The sequence below is a fragment of the Mustela putorius genome, unplaced genomic scaffold (assembly GCF_011764305.1).
Source record: "Mustela putorius furo isolate JIRA1106 unplaced genomic scaffold, ASM1176430v1.1 tig00003901_pilon_pilon_pilon, whole genome shotgun sequence".
NCBI classification, from domain to species: domain Eukaryota; kingdom Metazoa; phylum Chordata; class Mammalia; order Carnivora; family Mustelidae; genus Mustela; species Mustela putorius.
In genome coordinates this window covers 22,536,534-22,555,789 of record NW_025422049.1, presented here as the reverse complement: position 1 = coordinate 22,555,789, position 19,256 = coordinate 22,536,534, and the positions used below count along the sequence as shown (strand labels likewise).

At 39.1% G+C, this 19,256-nt stretch overlaps 1 protein-coding gene across 3 annotated transcripts in view; it reads left to right on the top strand.

Moving 5' to 3' along the window:
• The window catches only part of TCEAL9 (transcription elongation factor A like 9), a 48,038-nt gene extending 29,080 nt beyond the window's left edge, over nucleotides 1-18,958 (top strand). Inside the window, exons 4-8 of one of the 3 annotated variants that reach the window (XM_045068301.1) lie at nucleotides 14,196-14,282; nucleotides 15,348-15,505; nucleotides 16,987-17,116; nucleotides 17,612-17,685; nucleotides 18,091-18,958. In XM_045068301.1, the coding sequence (XP_044924236.1) occupies nucleotides 18,174-18,488 (315 nt within the window). In that variant the 5' untranslated portion in view covers nucleotides 14,196-14,282; nucleotides 15,348-15,505; nucleotides 16,987-17,116; nucleotides 17,612-17,685; nucleotides 18,091-18,173 and the 3' untranslated portion in view covers nucleotides 18,489-18,958. The remainder of the gene's footprint in view (nucleotides 1-14,195; nucleotides 14,283-15,347; nucleotides 15,506-16,986; nucleotides 17,117-17,611; nucleotides 17,686-18,090) is intronic. The other 2 variants (XM_013050617.2, XM_013050615.2) reach the window with 2 other exon arrangements.
• Nucleotides 18,959-19,256: the final 298 nt, after the last annotated feature.

The following is a 19,256-nucleotide window of genomic DNA, read 5'->3' as shown; positions in this document are numbered from 1 at the left end:
ATCCCTTTGGCTATTCGAGGTCTTTTCTGGTTCCATATAAATTTTAGAATTATTTGTTCCATTTCTTTGAAAAAGATGGATGGTACTTTGATAGGAATTGCATTAAATGTGTAGATTGCTTTAGGTAGCATAGACATTTTCACAATATTTATTCTTCCAATCCAGGAGCATGGAACATTTTTCCATTTCTTTGTGTCTTCCTCAATTTCTTTCATGAGTACTTTATAGTTTTCTGAGTATAGATTCTGTGTCTCTTTGGTTAGGTTTATTCCTAGGTATCTTATGGTTTTGGATGCAATTGTAAATGGGATTGACTCCTTAATATCTCTTTCTTCTGTCTTGCTGTTGGTGTAGAGAAATGCAACTGATTTCTGTGCATTGATTTTATATCCTGACACTTTACTGAATTCCTGTATAAGTTCTAGCAGTTTTGGAGTGGAGTCTTTTGGGTTTTCCACATATAGTATCATATCATCTGCGAAGAGTGATAATTTGACTTCTTCTTTGCCGATTTGGATGCCTTTAATTTCCTTTTGTTGTCTGATTGCTGAGGCTAGGACCTCTAGTACGATGTTGAATAGCAGTGGTGATCATGGACATCCCTGCCGTGTTCCTGACCTTAGCGGAAAAAGCTTTCAGTTTTTCTCCATTGAGAATGATATTTGCGGTGGGTTTTTTCATAGATGGCTTTGATGATATTGAGGTATGTGCCCTCTATCCCTACACTTTGAAGAGTTTTGATCAGGAAGGGATGTTTGTACTTTGTCAAATGCTTTTTCAGCATCTATTGAGAGTATCATATGGTTCTTGTTCTTTCTTTTATTGATGTGTGTTGTATCACATTGACTGATTTGCGGATGTTGAACCAACCTTGCAGCCCTGGAATAAATCCCACTTGGTCGTGGTGAATAATCTTTTTAATGTACTGTTGAATCCTATTGGCTAGTATTTTGTTGAGTATTTTCGCATCTGTGTTCATCAAGGATATCGGTCTATAGCTCTCTTTTTTGGTGGGATCCTTGTCTGGTTTTGGGATCAAGGTGATGCTGGCCTCATAAAATGAGTTTGGAAGTTTTCCTTCCATTTCTATTTTTTGGAACAGTTTCAGGAGAATAGGAATTAGTTCTTCTTTAAATGTTTGGTAGAATTCCCCCGGGCCTTAAATGACACACTGGACCAGATGGACATCACAGATATATTCAGAATATTTCATCCCAAAGCAACAGAATACACATTCTTCTCTAGTGCACATGGAACATTCTCCAGAATAGATCACATCCTCGGTCCTAAATCAGGACTCAACCGGTATCAAAAGATTGGGATCATTCCCTGCATATTTTCAGACCACAATGCTCTAAAGCTAGAAGTCAACCACAAAAGGAAGTTTGGAAAGAACCCAAATACATGGAGATTAAACAGTATCCTTCTAAAGAATGAATGGGTCAACCGGGAAATTAAAGAAGAATTGAAAAAAATCATGGAAACAAATGATAATGAAAATACAACGGTTCAAAATCTGTGGGACACAACAAAGGCAGTCCTGAGAGGAAAATATATAGCGGTACAAGCCTTTCTCAAGAAACAAGAAAGGTCTCAGGTACACAACCTAACCCTACACCTAAAGGAGCTGGAGAAAGAAGAACAAGAAAGAAACCCTAAGCCCAGCAGGAGAAGAGAAATCATAAAGATCAGAGCAGAAAATCAATGAAATAGAAACCAAAAAAAACAATAGAAACAAAAATCAACGAAACTAGGAGCTGGTTCTTTGAAAGAATTAATAAAATTGATAAACCCCTGGCCCGACTTATCAAAAAGAAAAGAGAAAGGACCCAAATAAATAAAATCATGAATGAAAGAGGAGAGATCACAACTAACACCAAAGAAATACAAACTATTATAAGAACATACTATGAGCAACTCTACGGCAATAAATTTGACAATCTGGAAGAAATGGATGCATTCCTAGAAACATATAAACTACCGCAACTGAACCAGGAAGAAATAGAAAGCCTGAACAGACCCATAACCAGTAAGGAGATTGAAACAGTCATTAAAAATCTCCAAACAAACAAAAGCCCAGGGCCAGACGGCTTCCAGGGGGAATTCTTCCTCTAGGGTTTTGATGGTTTCCTGTGTCACATTTACATATATACATTTTTAATTTATTTTTGTGTATGGCATAAGAAAATGGAAAGTTGTTCAATTTTACAACTCTTCTTTTGCATGTAGCAGTCCATTTTTCCTAATACTATTTGTTAATGAGACTGTCTTTTTTCCATTGCATATTCTTCCTCCTTTGTCAAAGATTAATTGACCATATAATTGTGCCTTTAGGTTCTGGGTTTCTGTTCTGTTCTATTGATCAATGTGTCTATTTTTTGTCAGTACCATACTGTTTTGATCAGTACAGCTTTGTGACATAACTTGAAGTCTGGAATTGTGATGCCTCCAGCTTTGCTTTTCTTTTTCAAGATAACTTTGTCTATTCAGGGTACTTTTTGGTTCCATACAAATTTTAGGATTGTTTGTTGGTGTTGGTATGTTGATAGGGATTGTGATAAATATGTATATTGTTTTGGGTGGTATAGATAGTTTAACATTTGTTCTTCCTTCTTCCAATCCATGAGCATGGAATGTCTTTCCATTCCTTTGGGTCTTTTTCAATTTCTTTCATCAGTGTTTTATAGTTTTCAGAATACAGTTCTTTCACCTCTTTGGTTAAGTTTATTACTAGGTATCTTATTGTTTTTGGTGCAATTGTAAATGGGATTGATTCCATTAATTTCTCTTTCTGCTGCTTCATTATTAGTGTGTGGAAATGCAACAGATTTCTGTACATTGATTTTATATCCTGCAGCTTTACTGAATCTGTTGGTAAGTTCTAGCAGTTTTTGATGGAGCCTTTTGGGTTTTCTATATAGAGTATCATGTTGTCTGGAAATAATGGAAGTTTTACTTCTTCCTTGCTGATTTGGATGCCTTTTATTTCTCGTTATATTCTGATTACTGTGGCTAGGACTTCCAGCACTATGTTAAAAAGAACAGCGATGAGAGTGGACATCCCTGTCTTGTTCCTGACTGTAGAGGAAAAGTTCTCAGTTTTTGCCCATTGAGGTTGATATTAGTTGTGGTTTTTCATATATCGCCTTTTTTATGTTGAGGTATACTCCCTCTAAACCTACTTTGTTGAGGGTTACTTCATGAATAGATGTTGTACTTTGTCAAATGCTTTTTCTGCATTATGAATATTGTTATTATTACCATTGTTTTCTGCATATTCTGAACTAATATGATGACATACAGTCAGAATTGTTTTAATTGCAATACGATTGGAACTGTAGAAAAAAATAAAATATAAGAACCTGACATTGGGGCGCCTGGGTGGCTCAGTGGGTTAAGGCCTCTGCTTTTGACTCAGGTCGTGATCCCAGGGTCCTGGGATCGAGCCCCACATAGGGCTCTCTGCTTGCTCGGCGGGGGGCCTGCTTCCTCTTCTCTCTCTGCCTGCCTCTCTGCCTACTTGTGATCTCTGTCTGTCAAATAAATAAATAAAATATTTTAAAAAAAAAGAACCTGACATTGACGTACATACAACAAAAATTTTGCCTTCAGTTACACATCCATTCCAAATATCACCAGTGGTGAGTTTCTTTAGGTCTTATTTGTATGCACACTTCTCTATATATTTATACACCTAACTTTCTTGATTATTAGATTGCAGCATCAGCAACATATACCATTGATTCAGAAACACTTTTTTTGAGAAAAAAATAAAACCATCACATATAATCTACATACATATTTTATTATGTTTTATAATATGAAAAATGTTGAATGATTTTTTTTAAACAGATACTAATAATAGAATAAGACAGTTTAGGTCATGTGATATATGCATTGCTAGGATCTCTGACATTTTGAGGTATTTCCTTGCAGTCTTTTTCTAGGCATATTTGTACTTACCATAGACTAAATGTGTCCCCCTGCCAAATTAATATGTTGAAAGTTAATCCCCACCTTGGTAGTAATTAGGGGTTTGGCCTTTGGGAAGTGATTAGGTCCTGAAGGTGGACCTCTTGTGAATGGAATTAGTGCCCCTATAAGGGAGACCTCTGCATGCTCCCTTGCTCTTTATGTGATATGGAAAGCAAGGAGACTTGAAACATGAAATGGACCCTCTCCAGACGTCAAATCAAGATGCCAGGGCCTTATCTTGGACTTCCCAGCATCCAGTACTACGAGAAATAATTTTCTGTTATTTAAGCCACCCAGTCTATGGTACTTTTGTTATTGCAGCCCAAACAGACTAAGTCAATACTCAATATAATTGTATTTCTACTGCACTACCATGGTTCTCCAGTGTTAGTCCACATTAGATTCTCTCAGAGAAGCATGATAATAATGTATGTTTTGGGGCCCACTTAGAAGTGTGTTTAAATCATGGAATATAGGAAGGGGTGCTAAAGTCTACATTGTTAGCAAGAGAGAGAGAAAATTCTAAAGCAGGCAGTCTATGTGACACATTTAATTTGTAAATCAAATTAAATTTTATTCATGTTTTAATTTGGCATGCCATCCAGACCCTACTAGGCTCCTTAGGAAATATAAGTTGGCCTCTAGAGAAATAAAATTACTTACTTGCTGTTCTTTAGTTAAGAGTTAGAACTGCCTCAAGGACAAGGATCCCCACAGAGTCATAATGTGCATAGTGAACATTTATTCAACATTTACAATGTGTCAAACATTACAATAGGCACTAGGAATATAAGGCTGATTAAGAAACTCTACTTGCTAAGAATGACACAATTTTGCAGAGGATTAATTGATAACATTTTTATGGATTTTTTAATCTTATAAAATATTTTAAACTCCTTCATGTAGGGACAAGATCAGGTTTTGGGGGTATTACTCTGCTTTGATGTAAGAAGGTGAAAATGCCTGGAATTTATATACTTCATGTATGCCTGTTGCCCTAGTGGGTGGATCTGCCCAGAAGTCAACTGTGGCAAGAACGTGGGAGGCATAAAAAGCCAATGTTGTGTTATTCTTGAAATTTCCACTACTAAAATGTATAGAAAACCAACATAGTCTTTATTATAATTAAGATAATAAATGACTGGCTCCAATTGTTTAAGCTATCATTTTATTTTATTCATCATTTACTTTATTAATGAAGTCTCATATTCATGTGTTGACCCAACACTCTCCATCCAAATGGAATCATGTCTGAGTCTCTGGAGAGCAGAGGACTCATAAGTAAAACAAAAAAGGCCTATTTTTACTAAGATCTTGACTAAGATGTTCAATCACTGAGGCACATTTTTGTGGTACCCACCTTCATAAGTGTGACAATGATCTCATAGAAATCAGTGGGGTTTTGTCACCTTGAAGACCCTAACATCAACCACTGTTAGCATATGGAAAAAGATGAATGAGAGGTGACAGTAGAGTCTAGAAGACATGGCAGAATCCAGGGAAGGGTGGCACCCACTTTTCAGCTACCTGAACTTGTTCCTGGACACAGGTTAGATATCTCTCAACCCTCCATGAGTATCTCTGGGGTTTACAGTTCTGAAAAGGCAAGCACATGGGGTAGGGTCTAAGTCAACACAGTTCACACATTCAGTACCACATCTGATTTACTCAGCAGCTCTAGGAGGCAAATAGTATTCCCTTTTCTGTCACGGCCAGTGCAACAAATTGACCAGGAAAACGTGAGGGTTAAGAGGATGGTGAAAAGAATTAAGAGACAAAGAGATGGGGGCAGGAGGAGCACTGAGGAGGATGTCCAACAGTACGGATTTTATTCCACATCTTACAATCATTTATAAGGCAAACCACAATAGGAGGAGTAATACATGGGTACCTAGTCAGATGACCGCCAAGTTTTTACAACAAGTTTACATCAACTTACAAGCAAACCTCTTGATGCCAGGTAGTTTCAGCTAAAGACCTTAGCAAGACAATCAACCAGGGAGTGGGTTGTGGGAGGTACAGGAACAACAAGGACCAACTAAGAATTCATGACCCTGACCACATTGTTCCCTTTTATAGGGAGAGTGTGTGGGAAGTCACATAGGGGAGCGCAGGACACATAGCACAGACCCTTTCTCAGTGTTACTCAACTTTCCCATTCTTAACCTTGTCAAGGTGTCCAGACTTTGAAGGAGACACAAGTCAGGGCCTGGTTTGATCCTTGACTCCAGCCATGCCGTAGCCCCAAACCATGCGGTAGCCTCCAACACTTTTCACAGGTCACAAGAGTGACCCTTTAAAGTTATGGTAATAAGTACTGGAGTTATAATGCTAAGTAAATTCTAAAAAAAAAGTAATTTGAAATGCACTTTTTAAATTCTTTCAACAAGTTTATATTAAATGGCACTAAAAAAGGTGATTGACACATTACTTTAACTATTTTTATTATATTTAAGGATACGAGTAATATATACAAATCCTTGGAAAGTATGAAAGACAAAAAATTTTAAACCATCTATAAGTATGACATATAAAGATAAACAGCCCCATTTTAGTAGATACATTTAAGACTGTTCATATATATATAATACATAATTAAAAAATAAGTAGCAATAAATTTACACATTGCTCTGTAACTTTTTCATTTTAAAATCCATAATGATTCTTCTAGACCTGTACCCCTGGGGATAAAAATATATGTTTATAAAAAATAAAAAATTTTTAAAAAATCCATAATGAGGGACACCTGGGTGGCTCAGTCGTTAAGTGGCTGCCTTTGGCTCAGGTCTTGATTTGATTGAGCTCCCCTTTGGGCTCCCTGCTCTGTGGGAGGCCTGCCTCTCCCTCTCCCTCTGCTTGTGTTTCCTCTCTTTCTGTGTCTCTCTCTGTCAAGTAAATAAATAAAATCTTAAATAAAATAAAATCAATAATGAATTGTACACCTGAAACAAATGTAATATTGTGTGTCACCTATACTCAAATAAATAAATATTGACCATCTTTCTATTCAAATGTGTGAAACACCTCTGCTGACTTGATTTATTCGGAATGCAATATTCAAATAGGAGTTGGCAATACTAAAAGCTCTGAAGTAATTGAATCAGCAAAATAATATCAAGAAAAGGTGAAAGGGGGCGCCTGCGTGGCTCAGTGGGTTAAAGCCTCTGCCTTCTGCTCAGGTCGTGATCCTAGGGTCCTGGGATCAAGCCCCACATTGGGCTCTCTGCTCCGTGGGGAGCCTGCTTCCTCTTCTCTCTCTCTGCCTGCCTCTCTGCCTACTTGTGATCTCTGTCAAACAAATAAATAAAATATTTTAAAAAAAGAAAGAAAGAAAAGGTGAAGAAACAGAAAGCCATACTTGAAAAGTAGTAACTCCAGAGTAAACCTTAGTTTTTAAAGCATAAAGAAAAACTCATCATGGTGGTGATGCTGAGAGTAATTTCATTAAGGCCATGTGGACTCTACCTTAACTTTATTTACCTGAGTTTAACTCTCTCATCCCTTCCGTGAACCATTCCATGTCATCTACATCTACCATGTTGATGTTATTGACACAACAATTGGGCACTCCTATTCTAAAACCCGGGGAAAGTGGAGCCCAACTCCATTATTGCCTTCAGGCTCTTTGTCTTCATTCCCTCTCATGGGGGCGGGGTGGTGGTGGTGTCTTCCTTTCCATTCTGCAGAGAGACCTGTTTCTCCTCCTTTTTCCCTTTTCTTTCCTGGAGGACGTTTTCCATGTTGAAATCCCTCCCCGGACCCGCCCGCTTATTTTCTTTAGACTCCATTACTCCTAGGAGACAAAAGGCAAACGAAAGGACTGAATGCTTGGTGGAAAGATTAGGACCCAGGACAGGGGCCCTACTGTGTGCCTTTCAATGTCCCCATATCAGGAGGGATTTGTTTTGTTTTGTTTTCAATTCAATTTTTCCCACCTGAGAGGACTCTTGCGCCCTCTAGTGGACATCCAGTCACAGCCCCTCCTCCACTCCCCCCTCTCCCAGCTCGCTCCTCTTTTCCTCCCTCCTCTGAAGCTCACCGTCTTTCCTGTAGATACCTTCCCCGGGACTTACTGCATTCACCAAAAAGGAAGACCCGGAGGGGAGCCCTAGAAAGGGTGTGTTTCCCATCTCCACCACTGTTCCTCGCACCGACCCGAGCCTATCCTTGTAGTCTTTTTCCCCTTTCATGTACGCATTCTTGCTGGGAGGCATGCAGCCCTGACCGCTGACCCGCAGAGGAAAGGGGTGGGAGGATCCCTAGCAACTGCAGCCAAGAGCTCGCTGCAGACCTTCCACTCGCCCCTCACCTCCCAGCACCTTGTGTCCCAGTTTTGTCACTTTTTATATTACTTCTTTCTCCAAAGCCACCCTAGCCTCCAGTATTCCTGGTCTTTTAAATACCCACAATGGTGGAAGAGGGTATACTACTTAAAACAGAACTTTTACCTTCTGTGTATCTCTGTTGCCTTCTGCTCTGATTCATTTCCACTCCTCTATTACCAAAATGTTTTGCACCAAAAGGGCATGGGACACAGGGAGCGGGGCTTGTGTAAGTTGAAAGCTTTCCAGAGTGTACCCGTGTATCCATATTCATACACTGCTTGCCCCCAGGACAACCCACAGTGGACTTTGGGTAAGTAGGGGGTGTCAAGAACGAAGACTATCCCAATTAGTGGTTCTGCCTTCAGCTGCCAGCCATCCTGGTGCCAGAGTTAGTCCAGTCAGCTCAAGCCAGAACACAAATCCAGGGCGTTCCTGGACAATTGTTTTGCCCCCATTCATTGACTTGAAGTTTTTCCTCCTCTGCAACAGGAGTCTTTACTCAGGATACAAAGCAAGAAAGGGACTTGGGCCCAGATAGACTCCAGTCATGTGACAGCCACGTCACAGTGGGGGTATAGACTTCCAGTCCTCCCTTCCACTCAAGCAGGGCGGTGGGAAAACTTCATCCCCTCCTTCTCCTGTCACACTGGATCTGGAATGTCTCTTTTTCCACTTTGGCATTTCAGGAGGCCAGGTAGAGTCTTTGGCTTTCTCTAATCATCAGCAAGCGGCAGCGTTTTCTCTTGAGTCACTGTCCATTTGCAATTCTTGTGGAATTAGCCCTTTCCTCATTTCCCCTGCCCCCCAACCAGTTCCTTCTCCTGGTGTCCTCTCACCCTTGTCATTATTTTTCTCCTGAGGCCCTTGCTTGCACCTAAATGGACATAAAGTTAGGTATCAGGAAAGGAGGCTGGGAGTGGAAAGTGGAACATTAACTTTTCTTCTGTGTACTTTTCTGTTCCATTTTTTAAAATTTAAAATTCTTTGGTTTTTTACATTATAGAAATACAATACTTACATTTTGGGTGAGGGAGAGAATGAGTATCCCAAGATTTCTCTTTTCGCAGGAGTGCCTTGTTATTTGAGTAAATTAACTTATAACCAATAGAAAATATTTTGCATCAGCTACAAATGAAAGAGCTAATTGTTCATAATGTTTAAGACAGTATGACTCTTTGGGGAGAAAAGTAATTTAGAATTAAAAAAATAAATTTTGGGGGTGCCTGGGTGGCTCAGTGGGTTAAAGCCTCTGCCTTCGGCTCAGGTCATGATCCCAGGGTCCTGGGATCAAGCACCACAGCGGGCTCTCTGCTCAGCAGGGAGCCTGCTTCCTCCTCTCTCTCCCTCTGCCTGCCTCTCTGCCTACTTGTGATCTCTCTGTCAAATAAATAAATAAAATTTTAAAAAAATAATTTAAAAAATAATTTTTTTATTAAATAGGAAGTCCTTCATAACTTGGTCATGTTTGTATTTGTCAATTAGAAAATGTTCTAATAATGCTTCCTAAATATTTTTTTTGAAAATACAGACTAATTAGACAATTTTAAACCTAAATTTTTCAAAAACAAATCAACACTGTACATGTTCAGTAAATTAATGTCTATAGAGCTTAAGTGTCTTTTTTTGTCCTGTTTTAGAGAAATGATCTAATGTTTCCACTTTTGAGAGGCTTTTTAAAAAATGTTTTATTTATTTATTTGAGAGAGAGAGTGAATGAGAGAGAGAGCACAAGCAGGGGGAGCAGCAGAATCAGGCTTCCTCCTTAGCAGAGAGCCTGATGCAGGGCTCCATCCCAAGATCCTGAGATCATGACCCAATCTGAAGGCAGACACTTAACAGACTGAGCCACCCAGGCATCCCCCATTCACTGACTGTAAAAATTAACCTAGACCAAGTGTTCTCAACCCAGGAGGTCTATGGATGGCTTAAAATTCTAAACAAGTTTGTGCATGTTTAGGGCTAGTGAGGTACATGAAATTTTGGGGGGAAATTGTTGTACCATAGGAACCTGAGAAAGCCTAATACATGAGCAGGGTGGCATTATGAGGAAGCTGAAACTATGAGGTAGAGCCAAGACACAGAAAGGGGAAGGGGATGTTAGAGGAAGGGGGAATGAGACAGCAGCTGAGCCAAGTTAATGGCAGAGCACTATAGTGTGCTGGTTCTGGCGCCTAGAGGTCCACTAGAAACTGACTGTTTGTTTTCAGATTCCCTTAACATCATAGTGCTATTTACTGCCCCATAAATACTTATCATGGATCCTGCTTCAGCTGAGCTAGCCTAAGTATCTATTCCTTACAACCAATGAGACGAACTGAAACAATAGTTTTCTGTAATAAAATGTTCTTTAAAAAACTCAACAGAATAACAGTAGTTATCACTACCTGAAAACTGGTGAAAAGACATCAAAAAGTTATTGACCAAAGAAGACATCTATGTGGAGAACCAAGTATAAGTTTTTCAGACTCCCTAGTGGTCAAAATATACAAATGAAAACTTCATTCTTATTCACCTGTCAAACTGAGGAATTTTTTTAAAAATCATACTAGCTATTTTATGTGAGGTTATGCATATGGACTCTCAGTACACTTGTAAATTGATTAAATTAACTTGTAGGCCCTTTCGCAATATACATTTAAAATTCGTAAGATTTTTCAAACCTTTAGACGTAGCAATTTCAATTTTTGAAATTTTTCCTTAGGGAGTAACTATGATTTTGTGCAAAGATTTCAGTGATGGCTTGGCTTATGATAGAAAAAATATGTAGAGGAAACCTAAATATTAAGCAGCAGAGAATTGACTTAATTACTGTTAATTTTAACATGATGAAATACAGTAAGAACAAGTTGAGTTATCTTAAAAATGTGTATTTCATTGTTTTGTGTGTGTAATCCAGATAAACAAATGAATTTAGAAAATATTTAAGAATTATAGACATAAAATTTTAAAAATCCACATTATCATAAAACTTATATACTGATAAGATTAAATACTTTGTTATGATTTTTCCCCCACTAACATTGCAACTTATGTTAATATGCTATGAAGTAGGGATCTAAATATTTCATAGGTAAATTTGACTAGGTAGGATTTCACTGACTTATGCTGACTTTAGAATCCAGCCAGCTGCAACTTCATTGCACTAACACATCCAATCTGAGATGATAATTGAGAAGAAAAGTCTGGAAGAGACCTGTGGATTTGGGTTGACAACACCTAGTAAGCACCTAATTAATATTTACTGATAATGAGGGAATAAGATATATGTTTGAGAGTCATCAGATAAATGAAATTGAGTGTAGATTTTTGAGGGTTTTCCTCCAAATGTATTTTTGAATATAGCTAAGATAATTTTATACACATTGTTTTATAGCCTGCTTTTAAATAATAATATTTATTGTGTGTATTTTTTTTTTAAGATTTTATTTATTTGTCAGAGAGAGAGCGAGTGAGAGCGAGCACAGGCAGACAGAGTGGAAGGCAGAATCAGAGGGAGAAGCAGGCTCCCTGCGGAGCAAGGATCCCGATGTGGGACTCGATCCCAGGATGTTGGGATCATTACCTGAGCCGAAGGCAGCTGCTTAACCAACTGAGCCACCCAGGCGTCCCTATTGTGTGTATTTGTAAAAGTAAAAAATTTTCATTGGAAAAAAAGTCGGGGAACTATAGATAAATGCTATTTGTCAAGCAGAGCCAAAAATAAAATATTTTCTTTTTCTATTCAAGTGTATTTCTAAAAGAATTGAGTTCCAGGCGGGTGGGCAGTGCCTGGGTGGCTCAGTCAGTTAAGCGTCTGACTCTTGATCTCATCCCAGGCCTTGATCTCAGGGTTGTGAGTTCAAGCCCTATGCTGGGCTCCACACTGGGCATGGAGCCTACTTAAAAAAAGAAAAAAGAATTGAATTGGTGAACTGGTAACTAAAACTATTTTATAATCTGCTTAAAATATATTATTGCTAGGTGCCTGGGTGGCTCAGTCATTAGCGGCTGCCTTCAGCTCAGGTCATGATCCCAGAGTCATGGGATCCAGCCCCAAACCATGCTGTCTGCTCAGCGGGAGGCCTGCTTCTCCTTCTCCCACTCCCCCTGCTTATGTTCCCTCTCTCATTGTGTGTCTCTCTCTCAAATAAATAAATAAAATCTTTTAAAAAACTTTTCAAAATATATTATTGCTAACAATATTACTCTTTCTGGCAAAACACTATCTTAGGAAGAAAGGTTTCTCACCAGGTAAAATTTAGGGAAGAGATTCCTCCCTTTCCTATGTATGACTAGTGTTACAGCTTGACTATCTCAAACTTAGATTGGAGAAGGCATAGTCAGAAAAATAAGAAGAGTCTCATTTTAATGTATATTACTCACAAACAAGGCAAGGGAACCAAATATGAAGAATTCAACCATTGCAAGGGCCTTAAAAAGGTAGTGGAGCTCTTATATCAGATCCTACTCCACTACAGAAGAAGTATATATGTGAAATATGTGCTATGAAATAAGATTGCACTGTTTACAGACTACTCTTTATTATAGAAGTTACACACCCCCACTGAGAAAATGTAAAAGAATCCACAAAGAAGTATATAAAAAGAGAGCACAAATCACCCATAAGCCCACCAATCATCCAATCATACCCACTTTTAATATTTTGGTGTATATTGTTCCATAATATTTGCTATGCATACATACATATAAGTAGCTACACACATATTACTTTTTAAAATTAGATCCTCTGCAAGTTATATTTTGTAACCTGCCTTTCTCACACACCAATATATTATAAAAACACTTCCATTTCAATAATATGGTTGACAAGGTATTTTATTTCTTCTGCATGTTTACAAAGGTTTCTCTAATTTTTCTGAATATTATTAATTAATACATGACTATTAAAGAGAAAATTTAAATATATAAACGCAACACTTAGAAAGTAAAAGTTGCCTTTATATTAAATGTTCATTCTCAAATATATCCTGTGGGAATAGTTCAGTGTATATTCATTCGCATTTCTACTATGATATAGAAACACAATAAGACCCCACAATAAGATGGCATTGGATATAATATGGTGGGTGATGGGGTATGGGGAAAGGCAGAAATGGAAGGATGACATTTAAGCACCAGTGTAGAGTAAACAACTGTTACAAGGTGGCCTCAGAACTCAGTGGAGTCCCTGAGGGATTTGGATTTTGCACCCAGCTAACCAAAGAGGCTCACATCATTCATTCATCTTTTAATAACACAACCTGAAATTTTATAGGAATTAATTTTGTGGACTATACGTATATTATGGTGCAATTTAATTATATGCTCATATTTTATTTATTTATTTATTTATTTATTTATTTATTTTTAAAAGAAGATTTTATTTGTTTATTTGACAGACAGAGATCACAAGTAGGCAGAAAGGCAGGCAGAGAGAGAGAGAGAGAGAGAGAGAGAAGCAGGCTCCTTGTTGAGCAGAGAGCCCAATGTGGGGCTCTATCCCAGGACCCTGAGATCATGACCTGAGCCAAAGGCAGAGGCTTAACCCACTGAGCCACCCAGGCGCCCCTATATGCTTGTATTTTAAATGCTCCCAAATAAATATATGTATGTTGTGATAGAAATGCAGTTCTAGATATCTTAACTTTTAATTCATCTTTTTTTATTTATATGTATGCACAATATAATGTTACTTTCCATTTCTAATTGGTACATACCATTGGTGTAGTTTGAATTGTTTTAACAGAATCCATGATGTTTGCCTTCTTTATCCCCTATCAAAATAATCTGGGAAAATCTTTGGCTCATGAGAATGTGCACACACGTGTGTAAATGTGCACGTGCACATGCTTGGGTACATATCTGCTATTGCCTAGAACAATTCTCTCTCTGTGTTCCTTCATTGCTGCTTTTCAGTTGGGGCTTCTCTTTGTTTATCCAAGTCCAAGTCAAAGGACTGATGCTAGGAATTCAGATCTATGGACTTTGGTGTGGCAAATCATTGTGAGTACCATTAAATATTTTCTTAGGATGGGTACCAAAAAATGGCTTTATAGGGTCAAGAGAATGCGTATTTCAAATACTTAGCAATTGCTTAACTAACTCCTGTCCAGAAATGTTGACCAATTCAGATTCCATGACCTGGAAATAGGTGAGAAAATCCTTGGGGTAAGTGCAGAACATGTCAGAAAGTCCTTACACTGACTCTGCTTTCAGATGATAGCCACTGGCAATAGAATTAAACCCCCCTAAGGAGGAGCAAGAGGACTTCTACCCAGCAAGGCAGCAAGAGACAGGCTAGGGTGATGATAAGACCACAAGGCCTAGGTTCAGTCCGACTGCTATTCTTTCCTGCCCACCCTCCATCTAGGTCCTGCCCACCCTCTGAGGCTCAGGTCAAGTTTTTGTTTGTTTGGTTGGTTGTTTTTTTCATATTTTTTTTGTTTTTGTTTTTGTTTTCCCTGCTTGAAGCTTTCTCTGACTATTTTGGGCTAACTGGTCATTGACTTCTCTGAGTTCCTGTTGGCCTGGCCATCCACTCTTTCCTTTAGATTTCTTGAAATAGCCTTGTGTGAAGGAGACTTTTCAGCTATCTCATTGATTCTACCTTTAGTGTGAACCCACAGGGAATGTGACCCACTCTCAGGATAGACTTAGAGAAGAGGCACAAGTGGGACTTGGATTTGCACTCCAGGTCCTTTGGGCAGGATATTCTAGGGTCTTAGGTATCTAGAGTGTGGTCTAGAAGGAAATAAATGAGGGCTCCAGGTAAAAACATCTTGCCCCACTGACTCTTCACTAACCTGGGGAAGAAGCCATCCAGAAGAGGGTCAGATGCTGACCCTCTAAAAGTGGGCCCTTGGGCTGAGGCCTTTTCTGCTCAGATATAAGGAGACAATGCCTTTGGGCATATTGTTTTAATTCTTTGTTTAGAATAAGAAATGTGTGTATATGTATACATAATGGAAATGAATTATATAAAATAGAAATGAAAATATTTTCCTTATGGTTGGTTGGTTTGAGAATATAAAATGAGATAATGGCAGTAAAGCATCTTTCACTTTTCAGGACATTCTAAGGATTTCTGGAACTATTTTCTTCAAGCTAAAGGAAAGCAGCTGATATTCAGGATGTTTCAGTTTTCCTACGGACAATATATTGAAACGTTTTACCAATCACAAGCTTCTTTCTAAAGTTCTGAGAGCTTGCCTGTGCTCTCCTGTTTGGTAGGTAAGGCCAGTGCAGGGAGAGTGACTTAGTAAGGGTCACACAATCTAGGTCTGGCACTGGGACTAACATCTGTCACACCGGTATTCTGTTTGGCAGGTCCGAACCATTTTATCTTGGGTTTTCTGTTACTCAAATACATACTCTTCCCAGAAGTTAGAGAAAATGTGACAGAAGGGCAAGTGAAATAAAAACAACATGGGGTTAAGGTTTTTTTCTTTCTACAAAATCTGTTGAGCTCTTTATTCTGCCTCACAAAGGGGCACTCTAACTGATACAAAACAAAAATACATGTATGTCTCCTGTTATCTTTTAAATGTTGCCTCTGAGAACTATGTAATTTGTATTGGCAAATTTGTGAATTTGAAAAGACTGAAGTGAGGCTGAAAGGTAATCTGTATCTGTTGAAGATAATATGAGCCAGGTATTATTTAGAATTCCCAAAAGTCAGTTCTATGAGGTGTACCCTTATTATGTCCTTTCACATGAGGAAACTTGGGATCCTAATGTGTAATTTGACAGCTGACCATTCTGCAGGCAGTGCAGCTGCCTAGGAAATACTGCCATCAGGACTTGGAAGTGAAACATATTTTGTTTTTTAAAAAGTTTTATATCGGGGTGCCTGGGTAGCTCAGAGGGTTAAGCCTCTGCCTTCATTCAGCTCAGGTCATGGTCCCAGGGACCTGGGATGGAAACCCACATCAGGCTCTGTGCTCAAGGGGAGCCTGCTTCTTCCTCTCCCTCTGCCTGCCATTTCCTGTTTGTGCTCCACTGTCAAATAAATAAATAAAATCTTAAAAAAAAAGTTTTGTATCATTTTCCCCAAATGAAATCCCAGTATAATTATAATAATAGCTTGCACTTTTATTTTTTATTTATTTTTAATTTTTTTTTAAAGAAATAGCTTGCACTTTTAGAACCCTTACAACAGGCCAGGGAACTATTCTTGGGACTGTACGTGTGTTAAGTCATTTAACTAAAGTAATTTTGCTTTAGTCTTTTCTGACTATAACAAAAATGTTACTCTTGTTTAAGAAAAGAACGTACAAGTATTGAGAATAAAGTGAAAACTAAATTTAAAAATGTCACTCCTGTCCCAGGCTCCTTTTTTTTTTTTAACACACCCCGCTGCCAAACCAACCCTGTTCCACAACAGCCAGGAACCAGGCTACAGATGAAATGGAGTCTAGGGGAGGGGCGACGGATGTAGGAGTTCTGTCCTGAGAGCTGAAGGCACCGAAGTGACAATTCTTAAAAGAAATAGAAAAGTTTAGTAGCTCCAGAAAAAAAGATGCAGCCCCTCCCTAGTAGTCACAGAAAGACGAATAACATTTTGCCCTCCGGGATAGGCAACAATAACAAAGAATGACAAGTCAGATGTATGGGGGGTGGTATAGGCGGGCCCACTTCTGCCGCGCTTTTGGTGGGAGTGGAGATTGGGGACCAGAGCTCTCTGGTGACGTACAATTCACGTGACCAGGAGTCGACGTGTGCAGAAGTCCTGCTAGTCTGGTCCTTGTTCCCGTCTGGGTACCAGATTTCCTTTAGCAGTGCAGACGGTGGAGCCTGACGCCAGGGAAAAGAGGAGCCAACTTCTCGGAATTTTGCAGGTTGGTGTCAAAATAGGTACTGTTTGGGGATTTCTAGGGTGGGAGTGGCCTAGCGCAGAAACTTGTGAGGGAACCCTGGTCAAAACCATCCCTCCACCGCCCTCCTCCAAGTCTGCAGGGAATGGTGACTCTTGGGAAAGGGACTAGGAGTCCCGGGAGAAGGACAAGGAGACCTGTGATTGTTTAAAAAATAATCATACTCTGCCGCTTTCCCAAGACCTACCCACCCCGCCAACCCGCGCCTCAGTCTTAAAGATAGTTTGGAAATAATCTGTTTTTACTACTCCCTGTCTGATGGGAAATTCGAGCTAACTTGCACTGTGGGTCGAGGAGAGAAGTGGGAGAAACAGAAAGTGGGGAAGTTTTCATAACCAAATACCTTAATAAGGAAAAAGGTACGAGGTGCGGGTGGGCCCACCAAGCGCTCGCCCCTCCCCCACCCTCCCCCTTTCTCCAACCCTCCCTCTACCCCTAGCGTTTCCCGTTTGTCCGCAGGTCTGCAGGTCTGTCGTTCCGAGCACTACACAAGGCTAGAAAAGGGGAGGAAGAAACCGATCGGATCAGTACAGGTAGGTGAGGGGAATATTTTAAAGACCCTTGAGGTGGAGTGGGGCGAGAGTGGGACAGAGGTTGTGGGCTCCACTGTTCTACCCCACCCCCACCCCATCCCCACCCCGCGCCTGTTCTCCCTACCCATTCCGTTCTAGGAGGATCTTGCGTTTTGCCTTGTGCGAAGAAACTTGTTGGGGAGGGCCTTGAAAAGGGCTGGAGGGAGGGAGGAGAGAGAGGTAAGGAGGTGGAACGTGGAGGTTAGAACCTCAGGCTCAGGGAAGCCCTGATTGCTAATTAAGTCTCCCAAGTGGAAGATATTTAATGATAGCTCTGAATCGAAGAAAGTAAATGATGAGAGACTTCTGTCCAGAGCACTGGTTCATTCACCAAGCCTTTGACTTAACGGTCACCTTGCTTTCTAGAAGTAATTGTATTCAAAGAGGAATAAAGCAGGAAAAAAGAAAGGAAGAGGAAAGGAAAGAAGGAAGAAAGAGAAACTCACAAGATGAAACCCTGTCAAAAAATTGAAGGAAAACCAGAAAATGAGAGTGAACCAAAGCTTGAGGAAGAGCCAAAGCCTGAGGAAAAGCCAGAGGAGGAAGAAGAGCCCCAGGAGGAGGAAAAAACAGAAGGAACTTTTAGAGAGAGGCTGATTCAGTCTCTCCAGGAATTTAAAGAAGATATACACAACAGGCATTTAAGCAAGGAAGATATGTTTAGAGAAGTGAATGAAATAGATGAGATAAGGAGAGTAAGAAACAAACTTATAGTCATGCGTTGGAAGGTTAACCGAAATCATCCTTATCCCTATTTAATGTAGTTTGCCTTGATTTTAATTTTTTCTGATATTAACATTGTCATATAGCTTTCTTTTGATTTGCATTTTCCTGATATACCTTTGTCCATCTTTCTACTTTTAATTTGTTGCTATTAGTGATTTTAGATGTATCTCTTGTTAATCTGCATCTCATTGTTTATCATATTTTGAACCAATATACAAGTCTTTATTTTAGGAGAGCTTTACTCATTTGTACAAAAAGAGGTTCCTAACAGGATATAAAATGAAAAAAAAGGTTACTTGGTAATATGTAAATGTCACATTTTTGAAAGGAAGACTACATCTGTATATTACATATGTGCACAGAAAAAAATTGTGAAGGATGAAAGACAAAAAGTATAGTCAGTGGTAGGATTATGAGTAATTTTTTATCCTGCTTATTTGTATTTTTCCTTATTCCTAGAATGTACACACATTATTGCTAAAATAATAAAAGTTTTATAACAAAAAAGAAGTGATCTTCAGGACTCAATCAATTTATTTCTAAAGGTACTGGGGCACTTAATATATGTGGACAGAATTTTAGAAGCAAACGTGAACTCCAAGTTACCACTAGACCACTACTTAGATAGAAGAATAAATTTTTTCTATCTTTTCTCATCCATAAAATAGAGATAATAATCTCTAAGGGATCATGTGAGGACCAAATAAGGTAATGACTGTGTGCTCTATTTTAACAGGTTATTTCCCCCATCTGCCCAGATAGGATCCCAACTGCCAAGGGCTTTGTATCAGCTATTTGGAACGATG